Source organism: Fringilla coelebs (genome assembly GCF_963513975.1).
Source record: "Fringilla coelebs genome assembly, chromosome: 2".
NCBI lineage: Eukaryota > Metazoa > Chordata > Aves > Passeriformes > Fringillidae > Fringilla > Fringilla coelebs.
Genome location: NC_140029.1, coordinates 27,142,513 through 27,164,851, shown reverse-complemented (window position 1 = coordinate 27,164,851; position 22,339 = coordinate 27,142,513). Strand labels below are relative to the sequence as shown.

The window sequence follows — 22,339 nt, the reverse complement described above, 5'->3', positions numbered from 1 at the left end:
CAATAAACAAAGGTTAGCAATAGCCAGCCACAAAACCTCCAACAGATACCTGCCAAGGCACAGTATCACGATAGGCTGCTGTTACAGCAATGCCCATTCTCACTATTCCATCTGTTTCCTCCCACTCCAACCACTCTGCCCCACTGACAGCGAGTAACACAGCAGTGGTTTGCTCTCCTTGAACCTGAGAATTGATCAGAGAATTGATCAGATCTAGAAAATATTTTTAAATGCTGTTCCAGTTTCCTGATTTCATTCACAATGTAACCATACAAGGATTTGTATTACCACGGCTGAGAAAGTGGCACAGTAGATTCCTACAGGCGGGAATAACATAAACCAATGTTGCCATCACAGCCGACACAGCACTAGATTGTAACTGGGGAGTGCAGGAAGAAAGATGAACTTGTATCAATATTTAAAACCATTTTGACAATGAGAAATATTAGTAACAGAGCAAAACAATGCAAGATTTTTATCCATGTCTGACAGCAGTCAAAAGGCCTGATTATCTAGAATATTATTTTGCCACCTTCCATTTAGAAATTGCCAAGATGTCTTACTAGAAAACTAGATTGACATATGCTGGATTAAAAATAATGATATAGAGAAAAAGGAGCTTGACTCCTTGAGAATCTTTGAGAATCTATTTGCAATATCCTTCAGTGGGCAGCAACAACCTTTGCTGTCATATTATCCATGAGATAGTCTTGGTTACAATTATTCAAGATACAGGAGCACAGATGTAAAAATAACTTTCAAAAGATCCTTTAAAGGAAGAGACCTGCCTAATAGAGCAGCTGTTGAGACACACTCATTATAGATCCTTCCAGAATGTTCAGGAAAAAATCCCCAGTTTACATCAAAGAAGTCACCTGAACTATACCCCAATTACCAGGTTCCAAGTGAAAATAAAGCCCTTTTCATGAACTCCTTTTGCCAGTCACAATGAAGAAGGGAGACCTGACTCTGCCCTGGATATACATATGCCTCCTAAATCATTAATTTTTCCTATGCTCTGCTTGGATACTTTTTCACTTTAGACTCATGACTCATACTATGTTTTTCAGGAGAATGTGTAACTTTCGGTGAATTATTTTAGAACTAGGAAGTAAAACATTTTTGTTCACCTTATTTTCTCATGTTTAAGAATATATGGGATTGGTATTGAATTCTGCACTCAATGCAAAATCCAATGTATATTTTCTAACATATGAAAGGGAAATTTTGGCATCACCCATTCCCTTTGTGGAGCCACAGCACAATTTGCATTGTCACTGGGACAGAACCAGACTTCTCTACACTACTGTGCTGGTCCGCATAGGAAAGCAATGGAATCACCTGGACCCAACAGATTTCCACAGTGAGAGTGTCTGCAATTGCTGATAAAATACAGACTCCTCCCCAAGCTCTTCCTCCCTTGATACCCTTGAATTCCAAAGTGCAGCTGTGTCTAAAACTTGAATTCATCTTCAGTAATGCACAGGCATGTGCAAAATAGCCAATACTGAGGATTCAAACTATGTGTATGGCCTACATCAATGCAATGAGGTCTTCTTGATTCAGATGGGGATTCATGAGAGTGCTGTCAGGAAAGGAATATTTATAAAGTAGGAACTATAAAACTCCTGGTGTTAAGTACATAATAGTTTGAATTCATATAAAAAAATAGCAAATTCACGAAAGTACAACACCATAACAAAAATGTTAAAACAAACATAGTACACTTAGACAAAATGAGCTCTCTACCAGTATTTATGGTCACGTACTATGGTCTGACATTGATGTTTCTAACATCATATCACTTTCATTCATTTCAATCTCAAATGTTTCTTCCAATGGGCGACTGGTATCTGTACTTTTCCTTTGATTTGATGTCTCTAACGTTACTATGCCACTTTCATCCAGAGTTTGTCTTTCTATGTCGAATTCTCTGAAATCCCAGGGAGGCGAAATTATGTTCTTTAATGTCTTCACTGTGTGTACATCAAAGTCATAACATCTTAATTTGTCTTTGATCTCTGTTCCTAGGAAAACAGACAAACCAGTAGTTTATTTCAAATGAATACTCCCAAAAATGTAATCTCAAAGAACCTATCATTCAGAAACTACTATAATTCTCTGCTTTCAGACCATCACGAAGCTGCTGCTGCTTAATGACTGAAGCTGAATCAGTTGTTCTGAAAAAAATCCAGCAGCCTCCTTTCTCAAAAAAGCACAATACAAGAAGCACAACTCAGTTTCAAAAGTGTGTTTTGAGAAGTAATTGCCAATTCCCTTCCCAATTCTCCAAGGGGCTTTTTTCTTGTTTAAGTTACACACAGCTTGGTTTGCATTAATGCATATCACATGGCTGCATGGTTCTTCCAGATGTGTTAAATCACTACATATGGAGCAAGACAATATTGAGAAGAAACATCTGTTTCAATTGTGTGAAAAATCTGCAGGAAAAGCACTAGAGCAACACAGATGGCTTTTACTTTTAAGGCTTCAGCCTTCTTAACATGCTTGACAAGACATCAACTGTGTTCACTAGAGATAAATCACTAAGTTCAATGAAGCAGAAATCTATTAAAAAATACAGAACCTTCATAGAAAATTTAAACCCATGGCAATATAATGTATTACTGTTATGAAGCACTTTTTTTTACCATATATAAAGCTGTATTTTTGTAGTCAGAAGAACCTATCCTGTCTCCACAGGATATGAAAATACCTTGCTCTACAGCAACATTAGCATTAGTGCTCTGATTTCCTAACTCCATACTTCTGTTGAATTTTTCCCCCTTTTCCTTTGCAATCTAAGATGCCACAAATCAATATTTTCTATAAAAGAAACCATTGACACCTTTAATGAAAAAGTGTTTCCTTTCTTTAAGCTGGTGAGAGTACTGTCATGCTGCTCACAAAAACCAGTGGTCATCTGCAATTGCTGCTAAGTTCTGGCTCACTTAGCCATTAAAAAAACCAACCAAAAAAACCCAAATAAAGACATCCTCTACTTTGTGAGTTAATTAGGCAGTGGTAGGCAGTCGTTGACATAACACTCCTCTCCAAAAGACTCAATGACCTCAAGAGACACATAAGTTAGAGACTTACCAATATAGGCTTCAGAATCACCAATGTACATTTCTATGCAGTGTCCGAGCATTGTGACCGAAAATGTGTCATCCCGCCTGAGACCAAGGGCCTATTGAAACAAAAACAGTAACAAGTATTTAGCATCAAATAAAAACATTTACATCATAAGTCTGCAATGGTTCCGTTTGTTGGTTTGTTGTTCCACGATGCTGAGCATAGTCTTTACATTGCACAACCAAAATAACACCATCATATGAACTGGCTGAAGTAGTAGGCAAGGAAAGCACAAAACCAAAACCAGAAATGAACATATATATGGACAGGAAATCATTCACATATGAGCTACAACATATGCTGCTGTTTACCTACTGTAAAATTTTTAAGTTGGAAGTATTTAAAATTATTTCAGGTGAATGAGGAGCTTAGGTACATAAAAGGTAAATTGCAATTCAAAGTTTGCCGAAGAGGCCATTTTTTACCTAACCAAAAAAATATAGAAGATTTGAGAAAAAAATAAATTAAGACTATAAAATAAACACTCATTTGGAGGCTGGAAAAAAATGCCGGTTCTTTGCTCCAAACCCAAACCAGAGCAAAACAATAAATAACAGAATCTGTGGCACGCCCTTCAGCTGACGGCAGTTACGTACCGTGTGGAAATAGTCAATGGCGCTTTCAAAATTGCCCATGAGGCTGTGTATGTAGCCAATGGCAGAGTAAGTAGAAGCATTCTGAGGGATTAACACCAGAGCCTGGCGATGGTATTCCAGTGCTTCTTCATACTTCCTGTTAGGGTTAAGTACAGGAGATCTGTTAGTAAGCTTCATGGTGAAAGGTGCTTTTACAGGACCCTGTGGGTATTTTCCTTAGCAAAGTGGAACACAGTTGCGCCAGAACTTTAAAATTATTGCTTTGCACTCTGAACATAATAATAGAATGCACAAAAGGCTCATGGATATCGACAATTTTCTTCCTCAGAGTAATTGAAAAATCATTGTTCTCCTTATGTAGGAAAACAGCTGCCTACAGCTAGGTCCCATTTGGAAATCTTGGCTGTTTGATATGCTAAATTGCTTTAGATGTTTAATGCTGCTCATAGTAGCACTGGCTTTCTTTCTGTAGCATTCATTTGCTTTCCTGAGGGAGAGAAGGAGCAGTATGAGACTAAATCACACATGATTCAAACTGAGAAAAGCTCTCTGGTCAGAAATCTCACAACCCTTGAGTGCTGCATACACTGGTATCTCCATCATTTTGCGACACACTCTATCAGAAAAGGAGGTTTACACATATCCATGATATCTATCAAACACTAACCTGTCTTTGAAAATTGTCTATTAATTACACTGATGACTGCAATTGTTATCTTATAAAACAAGGACTAAATGTACACGATAGCATTACTCTGAGAAATTAAAGTGTCAGATTAGATATCCTAGTTCTAAACTGTTAAAAATAAAGATAGATATCACCTGTTTATAAGAAATTTTAATATCTAACGTGATAATGAAATTATGCAATGAGCAACACATGAAGTTGTTAGAAGGCATCAAGTAACAATTGAGGCAGAAAAATTATGCAACAATTTGCTTGCTGCACAAACCTTTCACATGATTTCAGTTTCATTTTCACTCAGAGTATTTACACATCCAATTCACTGCCACAGTATTTTAATACGCTCCTTTCAAATTTCAACCACATAATACTAGTGAGTAGACATATATCCAATAAGATTTTCATAATAGCCATATTATGTACTACAGACACTACTAAAATTAGTTATTACAGAGTTTTTTAAGATGTCAAAGCATATGTACAGCTGTCTAAATTCTCAACTTGATTTTCTTGGAAGATTGTTTACAAGAATGCAAAAATATTTTAGCTTTGATTTCTGAACCTGAGCAAATATTAGAAGCTGTACGAAGCATGATGTAAGCAGTTAGTTAAACTACTGTAGAAATTTTTAAAAATCCTGCAATTTGAATTTTGATTTTTTAAATTTGAAAAAATCCTGCAATTATACTCATGAACAGATTTCAGAAGCAGTGCCTTTTGTTTGATCTTGGCACAAGGAGTAACTGTTATACATCCTTATTTCATAATGAAAATGAAGACTAATTGGCAATTAAAGCACAAAGCAATTATTACCAAAGCCAAAGCAGAAGTACAGCTTTCATCTGCCATAATCACATTCTCATTAGCAGCTTTGAAACAAAAATTACAGTGTACACCAACTGAGCAATTAAAACCACTAAAACTATATTTAAAAAATTGCATTGATTGAACAAAAGAAAGGACTGGTTAAAGTCAGATTAAGGTAATTAATGAGAAAATGTCTCTGTTAAAACTGTTAATGCTTGTATGTGTATGCTTTGTGCTTCTTCTATTCACTGAATGGAAACATGAAATAAAATATTAAATAGTTTTGTTTAAAAAAGCCATAAAGTAAGACTCCCTTGCTTTGTTATAATGCCACTGAATATTTCACTTCTGTAAAAAAAAAAGTAAGGGCTAATCTAAGCAATTAATTGGCATAAACCTACCTTTATGTTAATTATATATTTATATAATAATCAGTGGACATATCTCAGTATGTGAGGACTGGGACAGGGGGGAGTTAAAATTCACACCCATACAAGCAAAAGCCTACAACTAATTCCCTAATAAGAATCAATAGTTAAAGAAAGGCTTTTACATAAAGTACTTTAACTTTTGTGTAATAAATAGGATATAAGGGTTGATTAATGTAGTTATGTTCACAAGCTGATTTAGAGATTCTTGTTCTTACAGGGTAATTCTACACTGCTCTCGTGGTACACAATCTTGATATAAAGGAGAGAGAAAACACATTTGTGCAGCATTATAGAGAAATGGAGCTCCAGTACTCTCTGCTTACTTGAGTTTTCTGCAGACATGTCCTAAATTGTTCAATAAAGGCTCCCACTTATCAACTGTTACCTGCAAAATAATGCAACAATTCAAATAACTGCAGCTTCCTAGACTGTAACTAAATTTTGTCTACTTTAAAAAAACAAAACATACAAATGAATAGGGAATTTTGTTTGTGAACAAGAAAAATACCACAAGCATTTTAAGCTCTTAACAAAACACACAAGCTGAAAATACACTCCCCAAAGCTAATAATATTTCCTTAAAGGGTCAATGTTATTAAAACTTGATGCAAACCAAACAAAACTTGTTTCCTACTTAACTAGAAAAAGTCAAGTCAAGTCTCAGCCTAGGAGCACTGAAGGCACAGTTTCAAAATAAAATTTATACTGTATTACTTTTATCTTAAAATAAGCACAACATGTTTTGTCACAAGCTATTACAGTATTCACTGGAGCTGTACAAATTTATGATCTTGCATGTTACTAGAATAAATACCTCATTTCCAATAGCTTTGATTTTCTCTAGTGCATCAAGGAACCACTTCTCTGCAGTTTTCCAGCTAAGGATTGAAGGGGTGGGGAGAAAGAAAAGTAAATTAGTGAAGAGTTTTCATCAGCAGTGTGAGAAAACTGCATTCAAGAAAGATTTCTATGACATTATTTCATCATATGAGTGAAGTTAGATATAAGACCCAGTAATTTACATTTGGCTGTATTTTGCATTGTGGTCCTGAGAGCTAACAAGACAAAATGAAAAAAAAATCAGAATCAAACTAAAAATATTGTCTAAACAATTCTTATATTGGTAAGGGTTTATTTCCCCCAGAATAAATTTGGAACCTCTTGAGCTGACAAAATGTATTGCTGTACAAAATTTTATAGTATGTGTTCAGATAGGTCCCTTTTCAGGCATTCAACTACACAATGACAGGCATGTAGAAGATAGCATCCATCACTGGATGTTCCTTGAGCATCAAATTCTGTTCTTGGTCAATCTTACACAAGAAAGAACAATGTAGAAAGCAAGGGTTTAAGGTGAACACCATCTAAACTATGACCAAAAGACACTATAGTTCAATATAAGTACTTTAGATATATTGGCACATTACAATTAAGAATAATCCATGTTTAAGATAGTATTTGATCACATTTTGCAAGCTTACTCTCCATTTTGAAATGCTACCACTCCGACTTCGTGCATAACAAAAGGATCTTCAGGTGCAATGCTTAAAGCTTGGCTGAAAAACCGTTCAGCCAACTTGGAGTTATTGGTCAAACCATATTCCAGTCCAATATAGAGCATAGGCAAATGACACCTAAAAATCATAAAACAAAGTGCATGTTTGTTTCTGTGTGGTTGTCAAGAATGGAGTCACAAACTATAAAGACATGCCAACTGTTTGCATATGTTTATGTACATCCAAGTAAAAGCTGATTTAAATGGACTACTAGCCTAAGGGGAACTTTAAAAGACTTTACATCTCTGTTTAATAAGAGAATGAATTCCAATAGGTAATTGTAACCTGCTCTGCAATCACATGTATTTTCTCAGCACTTAAGTCTAGTTCTGATGGTTTTTTCCTCCTAATTTCATTCATACATTTAATTTACAAATGGAATATAGAGGAAGTAATTGATAAAAGAATTACATTTCCCAATAACTGCAATCAAATAGTTTTATATGCGATATGACACAATTAGTTAGGACTCATTTTACAAGCCCCTCCCACAGCATGAAAGAGCCGTTCAAACTATTACTATACAGCAATTGATGAGCTGGTATGACAGCCACGATTCACAAATTTCATAAGATGTTCAGGTAGAACTTAGATTACCTATACATAAAACTTGACTTTAGAACTTATAAAATCAGAACAATAATTGCAAATAATGCAGTTAAAAGTAGATGGTTAAATTATTGGGGATTTTTTCCTCCCTTGTTCTCTACCACATCATTGTTGCAAATGCATTGCTACTGTTTAAAGGGATGTAAGTCAATATTCTACACTACTTATGGATTCATTTGAATCTTCCCAAATATGATGTTTGTACAGACCCTTTCATGAGCTGTGCAGCGGTGAAGTATGCAGCCATTGCTTGGTCATGCTCACTCTCCACTGCAAATGAATGTCCATATGCTATCCATGCAGGGCCATAGGTTCGCTCCAGTGTAGTGGCTTTGCTAAAAACAAGAGCAAGTCAGAAGCAAACACATCTCAAATTAAATTTCATCTGCTTCAGATGACTATTCAGATAGCAATGCTATGCCACATGGTTAGGTATCTATTAATTGTAATGAGCAGTGGTAAACAAAGCTCATTTTAAAAGTTCAAACTATTTTGCACTTAGAAGTATCACACATTCTTGTGAATTGATTTTATTATTTCTGCTACTGTTCACAGACAGGAGGAATTATTTGATATTACTGAACATAAACAAATATATAGTAGGAGAATTGAATAAAATACAGGAAACATTAGTAGTGACTCAAAACTCATTGCAAAATCCTAGCTATACATTTTCAAATAAATATATTCTATCAAATCCAAGTTTAAGAAGCAGGATATGAATATACCAAATGAGCATCTAGGTTGACATTTTGCCATCTAATTGTGCTATCTTTGAAAAAGATGAGCATTTGTCACATCACAGGCCATGCATCAGGGAAGTGTACAAAATGTCACGCATCAAGACATCAACCCAGAGACTTCACAGAAAGGTGGACTTGAAAGGAACATTAGAAAGCTCTGTAGATTACTTTCTGAATTGAAGGCAAGGGCATTCATAACTAAACAGCTCATAACAAGTGTGCCCAGTCTTTTCTTAAAAGCTTCTGACATGGAAGTAAAACATGTTCCATAAGTATTCTATCATGTTGCTTAACTATCCTTAACAACTTACTTTTTTCCTAACATATAATCTAAATTTTGTCTGTCACAGTTAAACTCATTATTTCTCATGACAAATCCTAGAGAATGGCTTGTTCTCTGTCTTCTGAGACAAAACTTTAGCTATTCAAACATTTGCATCTTGTCACCCATGACAGCAGAGAAAGACATGGATATTTTACTGTGTCTTCAAGTTTCTTTTTTGGAAACCACTGTGTAGCCCACAGTTGTCCCTAGCCTTCTTAGCTTTGCACTATCATTCTTCTCCAAGATAGTTAAGCATCTTGTTACTATTTCACTTTCAGCAGACCTCTTTTCCCTTTTGCCAGAACTATGAATTTTGATGTTGGTTGTTTCTTGGTTTGTTTTTCTCTTCAACACATCCACAGATACTTTCTTGCTATCTAGAGATGCTTGTACATTTAAAGATGTTTTTTATTTCAGCACCAAACCCAAATATATCGATCAGGACAGCTACTTGAAGAATTTCACAGTGCTATTTGTAAGGAATTTAAATATTTTACTCATAATAACCAGGCATTTAAAAAGTATAAATGACTAACCCATCTTTACATATATTGTCTGTAAAAGTCTCAGGAAAAGTTAGTCTTACAGGTTGATTTATGCCTTCTCAGTTTGAGCTTACAGTACCATAACAAATGTCCTACTTCACAGTAAGGTCCTGCTCCCCAGTGCTGATATTCATTACACATATAGAACACCTACAGGAAACAGCATTGACCAAACCTGAAAAGCCCACTGTAGCTTGTGCACAGAAAGAACTGGACAGCCAAACGTCAGAACTTTCCATAAAACTCTTTCCTTTCAGGTATGAAACCTGAACCTGGGAGAATGCCTGAGTGTCCCTCAACTGAGAACTGAGGCCTGATCACCTACAGCTGTAATTAGCTCAGCAGCATGAGCGACTGCAGGGACTTCACCTGCCCAGAACAGGAAGGTGACTGCCTAGAGAGACACCACAGAAGTCTTCCTTATTTTTTAAGTATCTCTACAGATGAGGTCTAAACTGATATAACAAAAAAAGGGTGGCAATGAAAGTATTTAAATAGTAACCAGTTCATTGAGGCTTCTCTTTATGAGCTTACACACAATCACAAACATTAAATGTTTACTTAGCAAGTGAGCAACAGATTCTCTAAGAAAAACAGAAAATAAATTTACCTGAGATATCTTCTAGCATGTTCATTTTTGTGGCCAACCATGAGATAATAGCATCCTACTGCAAACCATGACACCTACACATTAAAATTAAAATGGAATCTTATTAGATACATCACACTTCACATAGTGAAGCATCAAAAGAGAGGAAGACATAGTAATTAGAGAAGTTAGGAACATTTCCACTAAAATCACAGTCAGCTCTTCAAATTATTTGGTATTACAGACAAGCTGGAACTGCTGGCATGTACCTTTCTAACTGGGGCTTCCTCAGCCTCACGAAGAGAGCTAAGTGGGAAGCTTATTGCTGTCTTGAATTATTTAATGGTAGGGAATACAAGACAGAGACAGATTCTTTTCAGGGCTGCAGTGATAGAACAGGAAGCAATGGGTGCAAGTTGCAACACGGGAAATTAAGATCAAGTCAAAGAAAAGCAATTTTTACTGTGAGGGTGATCAAACACTGGAAAAGGTTGTTCAGAAACATGTAGACATTTATTACTGTAGCATTTGTTTTACATTCTTAATCAAAGTAAATAACTGGCACGGAATACCTTTTACAGGTACTTAATTTTATAAAAAGAACATTGGCATAAAGAAATTACAATGTAGAGAACACAAAAGGAGTGAACCATTTCTACAAACTTCATCCAGAAACAGATTTTGAATTCTGTAGCTCACACTAATACATTACAACTTCTAAGCACTTTCACCTAAAAAAAAGAAACTACCTGACAACAAAAACTTAGAACAACTTACAGGATTATTTGGGTACAAGTCCACCAATTTGTGAGAAAGATAGAAAAGTTCTACATAGTGGGAAGAAACAAGAAAAGAAAATTAAAATATGCTAAAACACTTAGATGTTTCATGTATTTTAGTTTTCCATACAAAATATACAGAACATCTAACATTATTAATCCATGAGTGAACAAAATTTTCTTTTAGTTGTAATGCTTCAAATTGCCCCAAAATAGATTCAGTTTTGCAATTAGCTAAAGAAAACCCAACCAAAACAACCCAGAAGTCTTCACAAGACACAAATAAGCAGCTCTGTTTCCCACCCTTTAAAAATTCTGGAACAACTTAGGTTATTACCATACAACACAATAAATGCCAGTAGTATTACACTTGAATGTACCTTGTCAAGGTAAAACACTATTCAACTTCCTACATCTAAAAGGTATAACATACTGGCTAGATCCATTTCAAAGTAGAGTCTTGTGCATTAATATGCTGAAAATAGGACAAAAGCAAATAAATTATTATATTCTTTGGAATAATTCCAAGTGATTACTTTTTTAGTAAAAATAGTAATTTTAGTTACTGGAGTAACTTACTACAGATTTTCTAATAGCAGCAGTAATCAGCTACAGGATAACAATTCTATTGCCTATGCAATTTCAAAGGAAATAGCATCAGGGCACGTAAAGTTTCTATTTTTCCAGAGCACACCGCTCTTAAACCAATGAGATTGTCCTGGAGCACTTTGTATCTCAGCCCAGAAAAAAAAAATATATTACAACTGGCTTACAAAACATTAACTTCTGTACATAATGCTTCTCAAGGCAGATTTAGAAGAAAAAAAATCAGAGTAGTGGCACCATTTTCAGATGTACTTAACTGTAAAATAACATTGACTAATTCCCAAGAAGTACCAGCACACCTAATGACCTGTTTGTGTATATATAAAGCATCCCAAGAGGCTGCACAGCATATGAGCTCCTTATTCTATTTTCCAATTGATTTTAAAGATATTCAAGCTACTCACTTGTTTTATATGCATTCTGGAATGAGAAAAAGCCACCCCAGCTGCAAGTAACCTATTACTGTAATTCCAATGAAAGTGCTGCATGATTAATAATTTGTTTGAACTAAAGAGAGGCCTTCACAACAGCAAAGGCAAGGAGAGTCTAGAATTTTTTCTATCACAGAATAATCATGTCCACCTAAGCATAAACAATTGCTGAAGATTACTTTCTAGTTTAATTTATTATATTTTACTGTTGAGCAGAAAAAGTGCAGCCAGATACTGTACAAAGATCACCTGGAAACAGAAATCACAATGACAGGGATGAGCAGTGTAGCTCACAGGCCTCCTGGCTACACAGTCCAGTGGTTAAAAGACAGCTACACTCATGACCGTGAACTCTTTGCACATCTACTTCCTCCTAACCCTGCTGTCATCTCTGAAATTCCCTTCTTTACCAGTTACCACTGTTTTCCTGAAACAGCAGGTTTCAACAGGAGGAAAAATAGATGAAATTTTTCATATGGTATATAAGGGGGTTTCTTGGCATCTTTAATTCTTTATTAAAATCGGGGCTTTACAGCCTTCTGTTGAGTTGTATTAAATGCTGTGTTCCTTACCATTTGCTTTGTTAAGCTCCACAAGTGTCCCTATATGTACCGGTAAACAATTTGCATGGAAGGGGTCTTTTTCCATCACTCTAAAAAAAAAAAAAAAAAATTAAAAAACTGTAATGCACATTTCAGAAACTTAATGTGTTAAAAGCAAACTGCTTGTATAGCATGTAATGTTCCAGTTAGTTACACTTTAGGCATTAGAAAACTATTTGTGATTAAAGGACAACTATTAACACAATAAAGGCTCTCTTCAGGCCAGAAATACAACAGTTAATTTAGCTTAACAAAAGAGGATAACAGAAAATTCTCTCAAGCTGAATATACAATTAGAAAATCAGAATAAGATGCTCTTTTGTTTTGCAGGTCACTTCAAATTTTACCAGCAGACAGCAAACAACAATATTTCTGTTCATCTTTTCCATACATTTGACAGCAGCTTTCAAACAACAGTCCTCAACTTCCTGAGGTTAACCACAAGGCAGTATGCCTTCAGAGTCCCATTTAGCTCAGCTGTTAAATTTTGTTTCCTGAGGCATTCAGAAACACATTCGTGAGTGCAGACCTACAGCAGCTGAGACGCAAACCATGTTCTGACCCCTCTGACTCCAGCAGCAGCACACACCCATAACAACCGATACATGATACTTGGCCATCAAAATTAGAAATAACGTGCTGGCTTTTAAATTAATAATATCTTTTGATCACTGTCAATAACATTGTAACTGCTAATTGGCCAGAGAAATGAAACTTCCTAACCAACTGCTTCAAACAAGTTCATTCTGAAGGCCAAACAAGAAGTAGGTAGACAGCACACAAAACTGAAGGTACCACAATAAGGAAGAGGATGGATGAAGGGAAGTTCAGCAGAGTGCTGATTAAGCTGAGTTTTACCTTGGATACTTCTGATATGTATTTTAAAAATACCATGTCTTGACAGACACTAAGTACACATTTTAAATACCTGAGACATATATAACACATGACATGGATATTGCAATACATATCAAACTGTTATGTGCATTTACCCATTGAACAACAATATTTCCTGTAAGTCCAGGCATAATTATTATACTCTACCATATGAGAAAAAAACCTGAAAGTTGCTCTGCACACTTACACTGAAGTAAGCTTATAACACATTTTGAAGTCACAGTTGTAATAATGCCTTTCTGCTAGGGATACTACCACATCCAGGTTTTCCTGAAGACCATCTACTGATTCAGGAATCAGTGTTTCACTGGGTTTATTATACTGAAAGACAAAAGAAACAACATTTGAAACAAAAACTAAACTAAAATCAGATGGTATAAGTATTAATGTTTTTATTCCTAAAAGAATATTTAAGAAGCTTTAAAGTTCTTAAAATTTTTATTTTTAATCTGGAAGTCCATAAAACCCGTATTTGGTAAAATGCTTCTTTAAAATGTACTTAAAAGCTCATTTAGGACACAAAAGATGCTTGCTGTAGTCAATATGTTTCATGTACGTGTAGAAATGAAAACTTAGCAATATATATTTTTAATGCTACTTATTACCTTATCTTTGGATAAGAATAGTCTGGAATGATGTTCTTATAGCCTAACATTTTCAGGTAACTGATGTTTTGTCTGTGTTATTAACATTCCTTTTACCCACCCAGAAGTTTCTCAATAAATAAAATGTCAAAAACATAAAAAATCAGAATTTCAAGTTGCTACCACAGCAGAAAACAATTAACAGAAAATTGTTACACTATTGTATTAAGTGAAATGTACTGCATCAAAAATTTTTAAAATTACAAGGTCCATATTTATTTCCATGTTCTGAATAAATGGGATCCAAGAAAATTTACACCCGAAGTCAAGACTTTCAATGAATTCTCCAGATTTTTGGGACTTACCTTTTTCAATTTATTCTCAAATAAAAAGTGAAGCAATTCCTGCTCTTCTTCCGTACATTGTCTATTAAGAGGTAGAGATTCAAGGAGTTCTTTTTCTAGATGAGTTAAAAAACATTGAAATGGTCATATTACAGAAGAAACAGCACAATCCAACATTTCAAGAACTTAAAGATACAAAGGATTTTATGATGGTTATCCCAACTGCAAGGACTATAACAGCACAGATACACTGAAACAGATACTGGTTCTAATTTTGGAAATTAAGGATTGATTAGTTATTCCTTCTACACTTTAAAATAAAATGTAATAAAGATGAAATAACACAACATTATTTTTATTTACTCCATATGTCAAATGTCATCACTTAGAATGCTCTATTAACTAATGCCTAAGCAAACCCCAGGAGGGTTTCATTGGTTCAAAGCCTGTGAAATTGAGAACACAGGACAAAACTCTGGGCTGGGCAGAGCAGAAGAGCTTCAGGAGCTAACAAGCAGGACAGCTGGGTTACTGTGTTTCTTTCAACTCTCAGCACTGCAGGACTGAAAAATGAAAGTTCAAATGCAAATTTGTGCAAATCATAATTTTCATTCATTTAATACACTTTCTGTTCCTAACATTTTGGAGTCTGTTACTTGTTGCACTGCCTTAATTTTTATCTAGGAAAACACATCTTGAGAAAGCAGGTAAATTTTACTTGTATTTGAGAAATACTTCTCTCCAGACCTTCTTGTGCTGTCAGCATATGGTGTGACGTTAAAAGATCAAATGCTTCAAAGCAGTAAACATCCAGCTTCAAGGCCTCTTTGTAACTGTAAGTTGCCAGGGTTCTATTGTCCAAAGCATCATAGATCTTCCCTCGTAAAAGGCATATAGAGCTCTTGATCTGGTGGAAAAGCAGGACTGGAGGTCAAAGACTGAATCATTGTTTGCAATTTAGTTTTCAGCACAAATTAAATGTGCTCCCTGGAAAGTAGAAAGTATTTCAAGTATAATAGAACCTGGTTTTCTAGTGCTGTTTTTAAATAAAAAGTTGTCTCTACTATCTCAAAGAAAAATCCAAAGAATTCTCTGTCAGGTTACCTACTGCCAAACAGATGCTCGAAATAAACAACAGGAGGACAGAGTTTATCTTTTCTAATTCTGGCATCCAGCTCTCTGATACTGAGCTGTAACTTAATTATACTAAATCCCTTCATATCTCCAACATGGAGAAATTGTCCCTTCCAAAGGCAATACACTTCTTTGCTGAACATTAAACCACATATTTCATGCAAGACAAGAATGATCACAGTAGAGATGAAAAAGTCCAAATCAATGGACTCAACTGTTCTGAACAGAAAAATATATCCTTGTTTTCAATCCAAAACACAGATATTACACAAAAGAAAACAGTGAAGGCCCATAATTACCAGTTGTGCTACAATGTTTATTGACTAAGGTGTTCTTTCCAAATTCCCTTGATGGGTATTCAGTTCAGTCAGAAGGCCACAAAAGTGTTAGCAAAGAGAAAGTTAACACATTTCCCACCTCTATCATCAGACTAAACAGTCCTTTAATCCCATATACCAGCACTCAAAATTAGTTCACATCAGCAATGTAACCCACTTTGCTACTTCAGTCTTACAGGGAAAATGCCATCTGTCAATCCCCTACACTGTAATTTCAGCTAATAATTTTTAATTTGTATCTCTGAAACTAATAACTCTTCACAGACTCTTCAGCCTACACACCATACCAATCTCTTTAAACTGTGTGTCTACAAAGAATTTTTTCACTGAGCTTCAAAAATTTCACCTTCACCTCACATAATTTTCACAAATGTGATCAAAGAATATCCCACTGAGAACAACACTTGAGCGATGATGAAGTATTTCATTAAAAATAACTGGACGAGAAAAAAACTCACTTTGTTATCTCAAAACCTGCAGCCCAATTGAAAGCAATGTTAGGACACATCATCAAGGAAGAGCTAAAGACTGTAAAACCAATACTAGATCATGAAGTTCTTGCAAAGCATCTGCAAATAATTTATAAGAAGTTGTTGAAAAGCACTGTTTATTTTTGCATACTGAGTCTTTTTCATACAGGCAAGCTAGCACACAATGTGTGACTGAAAGAAGAACAATTCAGCATTTCTGAAAATTATGTTATCTGAAAAGGAAAGATTTAATGCACTATCAGATTCATACAGCTGTGAAATCACTTTCTGACTTCACAGGTTTTCTTCCTACAAAAATTATTTTTTAAAATAATGTTACTTACTGAGGACTGTGACATCTCCCAGTCTGTGGTAGAATCTTTCAATCCACTTTCATCCTTCAAGTACTTTTCAAAAAGTCGTTTGTTGATTGGCTCCTCCATATCAAGAATATCCAAGGCCTGTTGATGCTCTTTTGCAGCATACTAACCAAACACATGCATGTAAAAAACAAGGTTTTGAAGAATTTGTACAGAAAGCACCAATAAACACAGCATCATGTTCCAAAGGCATAGATTATAACAACTAGTGTTTATCAGCAGGTTTTTCATGCATGCATTTCCTTATTTGGCCATTTGTCATTTTATAATTGCACTTAGCTTTTTGACTGGTCATCTATAATATGCAAAAATTATAAAATAAAGCATGTACAGGAAAATGTATTATTTCGAATTATGCAGTCAGAGAAACAGGTATGGTTCTAAAAATAGTTAACACAGTTTTAATAAAATACCATCATCTTATTCTATAAGCAGCACATTATTCTATTTCAAATTTCTGTATATTTAATCTACCAATTGATTCAGCTGAGTCTCTGAAAGCACTGCATTTTACCTTTTATGTATGAGATCTTATACAGAAGTACAAAGCTGCTAACTATAGTTACACCACCATAAATCACATCTCCTCTGGTCAGATTACATCCAACCAAACAGAAATGTAAGCATGAAGACATGAGACAAAAATGGTTCACATTCTTTTCCCACAAAATATTAGAGGAGTATTTCCCGGGAAAAAAGGTCAGTTGGATTTCTTTCAATTAGTGCCACAATGGATACTCCAGTGACCCAACTGAAAGTTAAAGAATGAAATCAAGTGTCAGAAAATTTAAACCTGCTGTTCCAATGAACATATATATCTACACTGCCTGTCAGGTACCTAATCTTCCCAAGATGTGTCTTTTATTTAGTTTAGCTTGTTTCCAGTAGGGGCTAAAATGTGTACTCACATGACATCTAGCTGCAAGGTAGCGACATGCCTCATACAACTGAAAGAAAAGTTTTATACACATCAGTTATAAAGAGAGAACATGATTGCTTACACTACCTGAGTCCCTTTTGCTTTCTCTTTTTTCAGTACTATGGCTCCTTCACCGCTTTCAGCACCAAAAGTCCTTCCTGACCAAGCCTGTAACACTTCCTCTACTACTAAATTCTCAAAGGATACTTGCTTGACTCTTGTCTTTACCACTTGTCATCAGAACAGAAGGAAAATTGAAACAACTACATGTGAAGTGACAATCCACCTTCCCATACCTGCTGCAGTTACATCCTCAGACCCCTTCTCTTTTCTGTGACCCTGTCTGGGGACCATGCTATAAATCAGACCGACTGAACACAGGGCCTTATAAACTAAATAATGCAGCTTTCTTAATTACTTTTCTTACTGTGGTGGTGAAGAAGTCGCTGTGGTTAGCAGCAGAGCCTTAAAAGAGGGGTAATAGTAGCCTGTTTTTGACTAAAATGACTTACCTTATCCAACTTCCGTGATCGAAGGGCGTGTGCTGCCCTGTGATACTGAGCTGTTAGGTAAAGACACTGGGCCAGCCAGTAGATATCCTGTGGTTCCTCTAAAGTAAAAGAACAAATTTTAAACCATCGCTTTACAATATAGCTTCAAACATTTTAATACAGAATATTCACTTTTGCTTCACTAGAGAAGTATCATCCCTGTACTCTAGCATCCGAGTTACAAGATTTTATTTATAAATATGTATAAAGTACTTACAGTATCTATCAGTGAGAGATTAAAATGAAAAGATAATCAGATTTTAACTTTAAAGACCTCAGACGGTGCACTGAACAGTGAATAAAAAGAATGTCACAATAGAGGTGTGTCATGAGAAGGAGACCACAATGATACAGATTAAAAAAGCAGCAGTTGCAGGTTACCCTGCTCTTGGACATATGGCAGAAAAAAATAACCCATATATGTCTCTCTCAATAAAAAGATCAGTAGGAACCTAACAACAGTGAAAGAACTAGACTTCCATAGTTTGAAGCTGCAATTTCAGAAGCACAGCTTAGTACGCTCCTACCTCACTGGCAACCAAAGCCTTTGTGGGATCAAGTCCCTGGAATCACTTTAAGAAGCCCAAGTGCCGGTGGCCATGGGCAGCATCGACTCCCTCTCAATGCAAACACACTTTTGTACTTGTCACCCAGGGCAACCCTGAGTCCTGGGGGAAACCACCATGGTCTCTCGTTGCTCTTGTTTTTTTGTTTCTTAAGGAAAGCAAACCTTAAGGTTTATTCAAACGTGAATTTTAACACAAAGTTCAAAAGTCAAGGAAGATGAGCTCAGCTCTATTTAGGAAAATGGCATTCCAAAGATCACAAAAATGCACTTAAACCAAACTCAAAACGGCAATATTTGGCCATACTGCACTAAAACCCCACCAAAACACAACACTATCAAAAAGAAGTTAATAAAATACAATGAAAAACTGACCACTTACCATGAGAGAGTGAAGCTACTTTGTCAGCCCAAAACAGGGCACTTTGATATTGTTGCTGTAAAAGCATGATAGAAATAATTAGTATTCCTTTGTGGATGGCTTTTCTGAATAATTTTGAAATACACTGTACATCAGTCAGATCTAATATCTTGTGCATGTAGTATCTAATGGTGATTCCCATTTCAGACCTTTGTAACTTCAAAAAATAGTTCAAAAGGGGCAATACTGCAGGTATCTTCGACCAAAAATTATGTGATCTGTAAGTATGGCAATAGGTTATTAGTTGAATTGCCATCACTGGAAAAGTAGCAAGAATCCCCATCTCCACTTAAAAAAATGCTACATTTTAGAAAAAGACAATACTATATATAAAAAAGGACACCAAAATTACTTCAGGTAATTTCAGCAGCACCAGCTCTGATTAAGAAATGTTCATTCTCCAGTCAAGATGCTTAAACTTCACATAAATCCATAGTGCCTGTGTGCATTTCCCCTTATGCTTGGATACACATTTTCACTCTTGAGTCTCCAGTTTGGCAGAAGTCAGTGAAGTAGGTAGGAGTGGTGGCAACCAGAGATCAGACAGAAGCAGAATTTGCAGATACATCCCACTGACACAGCTAAAGTTGCCACCAGATTTGGGGTGCCAGGCAAAAATCTCACAGAACTGGCTGGGGTTATCTCCTGAGAAGATCACCAGGCATTCTTGCTTTTCCTTTTTATCCCAGTCCATGCAATGAAGCCTAATGTGATTCCAGGATATGCTGGACACTTAACAAATACCCTGCCATTGCAAGGATTTGTAAGACTTTACAAGAGCTTGTGTAGCAAGAGGACAAGGGGGAATGGATTAAAACTGAAAAAGAGAGTAGGTTTAGATGTTAGGAGCAAGTTCTTTGCTGTGAGGGTGGTGAGGCACTGAAACAGGTTGCTCAGATGAACTGTGGATGTTCCATTACTGGAAGTGTTCAAGGCCAGGCTGGATGAGGCTCTGAGCAGCCTGTTCCAGTGGAAGGTATCCCTGCCCCTGGCAGGGGGCTGGAACCAGATGGTCTTTATGGTCCCTGTCAACCCAAACCACTCTGTGACTCTCTGAAGACTAAGCAAGCCTTGATGGCTTCCCTCCCCTCCTGCACCATTGCAGTTGTGGAGTTTGGTGAGAACCTCAGAGACTGGTTTGTGATTTTGGAGTACAGGTCTGGCAGTCTGCTCTGACTTGCACACAGTGATGGTATCCCAGTCCTCACAGAGCACTACACCACCTAAGTGGTCTCTTCTATCATCTGTTCCTACATTTCCTACTTGATGGGGATTAATAATACCCAGCAAATTTGTCAAGAGAATAGTTTGGTTTCAATCTGCACTCCCAAGGGGGAAAAAAATCCACAAAAACCCACAAAGCAGCCCCAAACACATTTAATAGCTGTCTACAAGAAAAGAGATTTAAATTATTACCTCAACACCACAAAAGAAAGGTACAATCCTGGCCTACAAGGCACTGCATTACTCCTGTTGAGCACTTTTACAGTACTATAGCATGACACATTATTACACAAAAAGCAACTTCATGATCCCCCTGATGCCCCTTCTTCAGAAGTGCACAGCTGCCTATACGGCTGTGTGGCAAAACAGCTTGGTGAAACAGTTTAACACAAATGATAACAGCAAACCAAACCAATCAAACCCACCAAATTAGCTTAGGTCCCTAATCAGCCTTTCAGTCAGACTTGCTGGCCACACAGAGAAATGCCTTTGCTGATTTAAGGGGTGTGCTTTTCTCAGGAGTGATGTCTGCACCCCGTCTGAAGTCAAAGAAGAGCAGGACAGTTTGATGCTACATTTAACCTAATTTATTAATGCATTTTTCCTCATGTGTCTTTTTTATTTCTTTTTTTGCCCCGCAGCAACATAATTGCTGAATCCATCAACAAATGAAAACAACCCTGCCCTCCTACCTGCCGTCTGTAGCACTGCAGGAGTGTGATGGGCAGCTTAATCATCAGGTAGGGAATCACAGAATTGTTGGGGTCAGAAGAGACATTAAAGATTGTCTAGTTCTAACCTGCCAGGGGCAGATACACCTTCCACTAGACCAGGCTCCTCAAAGCCTCATCCAACCAGGCCTTGGACACTTCCAAGCATGGGGCATCCACAGCTTCTCTGGGCAGCCTGTTTCAAGTTCCACCCTCACATTAAGGAATTTCTTCCTAATATCTAATCTATACCTAACTCCTCTTAGTTTGAATCCATTCCCCCTTGTAACGATCATAGAATCATTAAGGTTGGAAAAGACATCCAAGATAATCAAGTCCGAGCTTTGCCAGAACCCACTATACTCACTAAACCATACCACCAAGAGCCATGTCCACTTGCAAGAAGGGTGACTCCACCACTGCCCTGGGAAGTCGGTTCCAATGCCTAATCACCATTTCAGAGAACAGATTTTTTTTCTGATCTCCAACCTGAGCCTGCCCTGTTGCGATAGAGGCCATTTCCCCCTGCCTTAGATAGGCACGGCCCGGCTTGCACAACCCGGGAGGGCGGGATCCTGCAAATACGCCTTCGCTACACAGCGGCCCCACGGCGGCTCCCCTCCTCCTTCTCCACACGAGGGAGAAGCCAGGAAATCCCACCGGGAGGCCCCGGCTCCCGCTGGAGACCCACAGGCGGCTCTTCCGGCCCGCCGCACCCCCGTGGGACCGCCGCTCCTTCCCCTTCCAGGGAGAACGGGGCACAATTACAAATTCACGCCCTCTCCGCCGGGGCAGAGGCCGGCACCGCTCCCCGCCCCGCCCCGGCCTCCCTCTCTGCGGGAGCCACGCCGAGCGCGGTTTTTCCTCGAGGAAAACCCGTGGCCCTGCCGCCCCTTCCCCAGCAGCCCCCGCTGGGCGCTCACCTGGTCGATGTAGTGGCGCACTCGCTTCCTGAGCCGCTCCAGGTTCATCGTCCCTCCCTCCCGTGCCGCCCTGGATGCCGGAGCCGCCGGGGACCGCGGGCCGCCCGCCGGTGCAGCGCCCAAACCCGCCCCCCGCCTTCTCTGCCTCCCTCCCTCCCGGAAACAGCGCCCCGAGCGCGCCGTTCCGGGAGCGCTGAGGCCGCCCGGGACATCCCCCCACTGCCTCCTCACCTCCCTAAATAAACATGTCCTGGGACTTTTCTCTACAGTCCGTACTGTAGAGAGAGAGAAATTTGTGATGAGGGCCTTCTTCACAGTTTCGAACTGAAAGATCGTCCGTGGAATGTGGCCCGAGGGAACGGCCGGGAGCTGAGTCAGGGCAGGTTTAGGTTGGGTATCAGGAGAAGGTTCTTCACCCCGAGCATGGCTGGGCACCGGCA

General features: G+C 37.6%; 1 protein-coding gene across 1 annotated transcript; it reads right to left on the bottom strand.

Moving 5' to 3' along the window:
* Positions 1-252: 252 nt before the first annotated feature.
* On the bottom strand, positions 253-22,001 carry CDC16 (cell division cycle 16). Its single transcript, XM_084224136.1, has 18 exons — positions 21,900-22,001; positions 19,004-19,058; positions 18,018-18,115; positions 17,495-17,533; positions 16,551-16,691; positions 15,012-15,171; positions 14,286-14,380; positions 13,524-13,657; positions 12,410-12,489; positions 10,799-10,848; positions 10,043-10,116; positions 8,029-8,154; positions 7,136-7,288; positions 6,469-6,532; positions 5,978-6,039; positions 3,732-3,867; positions 3,100-3,190; positions 253-2,027 (listed from the first exon to the last, which is right to left on the bottom strand). The coding sequence occupies exons 1-18, from the start codon at positions 21,945-21,947 to the stop codon at positions 1,762-1,764; spliced, it is 1,872 nt and encodes a 623-aa protein (XP_084080262.1). The 5' UTR covers positions 21,948-22,001; the 3' UTR covers positions 253-1,761.
* Positions 22,002-22,339: the final 338 nt, after the last annotated feature.